Here is a 4310-nt window from a genome sequence, read left to right as displayed (position 1 = left end):
GCACATTTTCTATTCCGTGCCGCATTTATTTCTGCGTTTATTTTGCGGCGAATTGCAAATACGGTTACGTACACTGTCGAGCGTGTTATTCTAATGGCCCGGGGGCGCGTCGCGGGGCGCGCCCCAGTGGCGGTAGTTCTAGAGCGATAACACGGCTCCTTGCGGCCTTAGAGCGAGGCGCTCGGCTGAAATCTTTGCTGGACGTGCCACGTTTATGAGAAAACGACTGGAAGAGATTTATACGGGAACTTTAAAAAACTACATAGTTTTGAAGCAATACTATCTGTATAATAAGCTAGCTCGCTATCACAAAATGCAACCTCGAGAAAGAGATCTGGCAGAGAATAGTAAAGGCATGTCGGGTGTAAAAGTAAAAGACAACTTACGGTTGATTTCTTGAAACGCAAAGCGGTAGATGATAACCCAGAAGTTGTAGAGGAAGGCCAGCGAGACAACCATGGACCAGTAGTAGCAGAGCCGGCCCGCAGGGTCGAACACGAAGGACCACGTGGGTCCTGGGTGCGGCCGGCCGGGGCCCCGGGCCGCCGCCGCCGCGCTGCCGCGCCCGCGGATCTGGATGCCGCCGTAGTTGACGTTGGCGTGCGCCACCGACCCCCGCGGCAGCAGCGCCGTCCCCGAGCCCATGGCGCCGCCGCCATGGCCCGCCATGCCCGCCCGCGAGTCCCCCATCGCGGAGCCCGTCATGCTCGTCACGGCGGCGGGCAGCTTGAGCCGCCCCCGCAGCTCCCGCCGCCGCGCCTTCCGGGACAGGTCCAGCTCCGACGCCGTGGCCGCGCGGTTCACGTAGCTCGCCGCCAGCGAGTCGCGGGACGACGAGAAGTATCTCTGCGCAAGGAAACGAGCATCGTCGTTATGGCGGTCGTCATTGTTATCGTCAGAGTGTAAGCACCGTCAGCGTCGTCAAATCGCCGTCACACCGTCACACAGAAAAAATCGTCAGTTTTCGAGAAATCCGAGGAGAAATCTTTGAGATTTTGACGGAAATGAGTTTATATTTATATTCGTTCGGCGAGCACTGGTGTTTCTTTAAATAGAATCATTTCCATTTCATTCAAGGACAAGTGTTTAGTACTTGAAATAAACTACACGCTCTTTCGAGTAGATATTATTTAAAAATAACTTTCGTATTTTATATTCGAATTATCGAAAAACGCTGTTGTTTTTTGTGTGTCAAAGTAAAGGTTCATCGCCGTCACTGTCGCCAACCTTTCGGCCACCGTTGACGCCTACCTGGTGCTGGCGCTGGTTCCGCCCCACGCCCAGCCGACATCCCACCAGGTCGAGCAGGCTCTGCCTGGACACGGACCGCGCCTGCGGGTGCGGACCGCCGTACGGCCCGCCGTACGGTCGGCTTAAGCCGCCGAATCCTCCCAGCCCCGCCAGCCCCGGGACGCTCTCCGCCGAGCTCTTGTGGTGCGCCACGGGGCTGCAGCGGTCGCCCATCCGCACGCCTCCAGTGGTGATGATGCCTGCAACAGAAAAGGGCCGAGACTGTCACTCCTCCAGTCGCAGGCGTGTTTCTTGTGGGTTGCACCAGTTTCTACACCCGGCAATTGTATTCCCAGCTTTGCTCCTGACAAGAAATTGTCGTGGTATGGGTGGCAGCACTGCTGTTGTCTGCATCGTCCATCGTCTACTATACAGCTTCCATAACCCGCCGACTGATGGCGCCACTGTCGCCTACCGAACCTTACTTGTTACCTTGGAACCAATAAAGATCCTCTTGCTACACTGACCACCACTGTGTTCGGACCTTGTCATTTCATCCCTTCGCATCCCAACCTGGACCGCTCAGCCACGACTACCACAGAAATGATATGGATCCATACACTAGAAGTCACAGGCGTGGCAGTAAAAGTGTTCAGACGCTATATAGAAACATTTTGTTCAAAGCAAAAAACGCACTGCTGTCAAATTTTTAGCAGATGATACGTTAGTATTAGCTGCTAGCACGCTGTAGAAAAGTAAAAAAAAAAAATGCCAGTCAAAGCGCAAAATTTACCAGCATGTTTTTTTCTCAGGAATTTTTCCTCTTTACTGTGTAGGCAGGTTTCTGTGTCTGTGTGTGTGGGGGGGGATGAGGTTTCTTGCCGTCCCGGGGTTTCTACTCGAGCTTTATAATTTCCCGGTCGCCGACACAAGGTTCCTTGGATGGTCCCTGATCCCCGCCGCGCGCTCCCTTTCCGCTTGCCCTTTGTGAGCCGCGCGGGCCGCGCGGGGGCGGCTGGATGCGGCACGCCCAGGCGGTGAAAGGCGCCCTCATTGCCACCTCTTCACGGGGAGCCAATCCAATTAATTAGAACGCATGCCAGGTGCAAATTATCCCCGCTTGTGTCCCGGATGTGTCTGCAGGGCCCCCGCCATCGCTATATACCCGCCCCGGACGGCACAGCCCCGGCCCCAGCTTTCGCGCGGCTCAGAAATGTTGGGAAGGGGTGGGAGGCAGTTGGGAGGCAGCGATTGGGTGTTGAAGGGTGGGGGAGGGGGTGGTCCGTGGTACACTGTTTATTTGGGATGCCTATAAGTTGTCACGCTCATGTCGTGTAGACGATGTACGACGCAGTACAGTTTTGGTAGGTGTGCGCCTACACTCACGTGAACGATTTCGGCACACGAACAAATGCATTGGGGTATAGAGTGAAAAGAAAGGGATGTCACGACTTTTGCAGGTCGTGTGCTAAAGAAATTCAGATATAAATGCTTTCATATAGGTTCCGTAAAACACTCAGTCAAAAGCTTGTGAAGAACTATTATTTGCATTGCAAAGAATTTTGAAGCGTTTTAAAATGCTTTGCAACTAAATCCTTGACATTGCGTACTAAGTCCTCGCACCTTACGAAGAAACTTGTTTGTAACGCTGCAAAGAATTAGTTTGTAGCATTGCAAACTATTTCTTCGCAACTTACGAAGAAAATAGTTGTCAATGCCAAGAAAATAGTTTGCAACGCCAAATTCTTAGCAAGAATTTTGCAGTCGTGCTGCACACGTTTGTTTTTGCATTGTTGTGGCGTAACGTGACGGCATACCTTTGACGTAATGATGACAGCTCGCCTTTCCATTTTTTATGGTGGGAGGGAACAAAAAAGCATCAACCATTCCCACTGTGCTAAAGGTCTATGCGTCCATTCATTGTGTTGGAGGTATAGGCATGTTCGGCGCATGCATGCGGTACAGTCTTCTCGAGTACAATACAACCAAAAATAGAAAAACAAGTGCAGGGCTCATAGGAGGCACCCTGTAATTTTTATCACATATAGTTTAAAAAGTCCTACTTATTTCAATTGTTTTCCATAGTGTAGTGGCTAACTGGGGGGGGGGGGGGGGTCGTCCAATGTTCACCAGCACCATACAGATCGGGCGCCCTTTTTAATGGACCCCCCAGGCGGGAAGGGAAAGAGGACCGGACCGATATCAAAATTCAATTTCACTCCGCCCCGTACTGTCTGTCTACATGAATTACCTGCCGGTAATGCAAGCCGCGTGGAAGAGGAGGCGGGTGCGTCCACGTGCGAAGGGGGTGGGGTGGGGAGCGGGCCACGTGTGCAGCCGTAGGGTAACCCCCGAGGGGGTGCGGGGGGAGGGGGGGGGTTGCTCATGTCCCTCGGGGGTCCGCCATCAAGAGTCGGGTTGCAGAGAGAGAGAGAGAGGAAGAGGGGGGGAGGGTGCCAACCCACCACTGCTATGACTAAGTAGGGACAAATCGATAACATAGCCGGACCACCTGTAGTGGAGCGGAAATGAGGCACCATTCCCGTCTAAAACCATCGCTCGCATCCCCCTTGCTCCACACTGTAAGGCTACATCCAAAAGAGCAGGTGTTTCGCGGTTGTTGAATCACTCACGTACACTAGAAATGGAAGGAGAAAATTTTCTTCGTAAAAAAAGGAACGATTTCGCACAGGCCGGAAGCAATTTTGTTTCAAAATTGGGACAAATTGTTTTACTCGTTGCATGGCCCAAAACAAAAGGTTCCAAGTGTGCGTCGACCTCCGCGTCGACCTGAGTATCGTGCCTGCCCCGTCGTCGGGCCTTGTACCCGGGCTTCTGGGAGCGAGTCGAGCATTCCGTTTGGGAACTTGCACAGCGACGAGGGGGCGGGCGGGGCGGCGGCGGCACGGCTCCTCCAAACGCCCGGTAGGTAGGCAGCGCGCAGGCTGCCGTGCCCTCGGGCAGCGGTGTTGCCTAGCTGCCGGCGCTGGCCGCCGCCACGCCGCGGAGCTGCTCGAGCTGCTCGAGCAGGCCTCCTCCCGGACCCCTGCCCTCCGGGCGGGGCGGGGCGGGGCGGGCGG

At 54.2% G+C, this 4310-nt stretch overlaps 1 protein-coding gene across 1 annotated transcript in view; it reads right to left on the bottom strand.

Moving 5' to 3' along the window:
• Positions 1 to 212: 212 nt before the first annotated feature.
• Positions 213 to 4310, bottom strand: part of LOC127749954 (fibroin heavy chain-like) — a 125529-nt gene continuing 121431 nt past the window's right edge. Inside the window, exons 3-5 of the mRNA XM_052270132.1 lie at positions 1252 to 1490; positions 387 to 846; positions 213 to 334 (exon numbers count right to left, since the gene is read on the bottom strand). Coding sequence (XP_052126092.1) covers positions 213 to 334; positions 387 to 846; positions 1252 to 1490 — 821 coding nt within the window. The remainder of the gene's footprint in view (positions 335 to 386; positions 847 to 1251; positions 1491 to 4310) is intronic.

The sequence above is a fragment of the Frankliniella occidentalis genome, unplaced genomic scaffold (assembly GCF_000697945.3).
Source record: "Frankliniella occidentalis isolate FOCC.00 unplaced genomic scaffold, Focc_3.1 Scaffold111, whole genome shotgun sequence".
Taxonomy (NCBI): Eukaryota; Metazoa; Arthropoda; class Insecta; order Thysanoptera; family Thripidae; genus Frankliniella; species Frankliniella occidentalis.
Note: the sequence above shows the minus strand (reverse complement) of the source record. Positions and strands in the feature narration are given on the sequence as shown.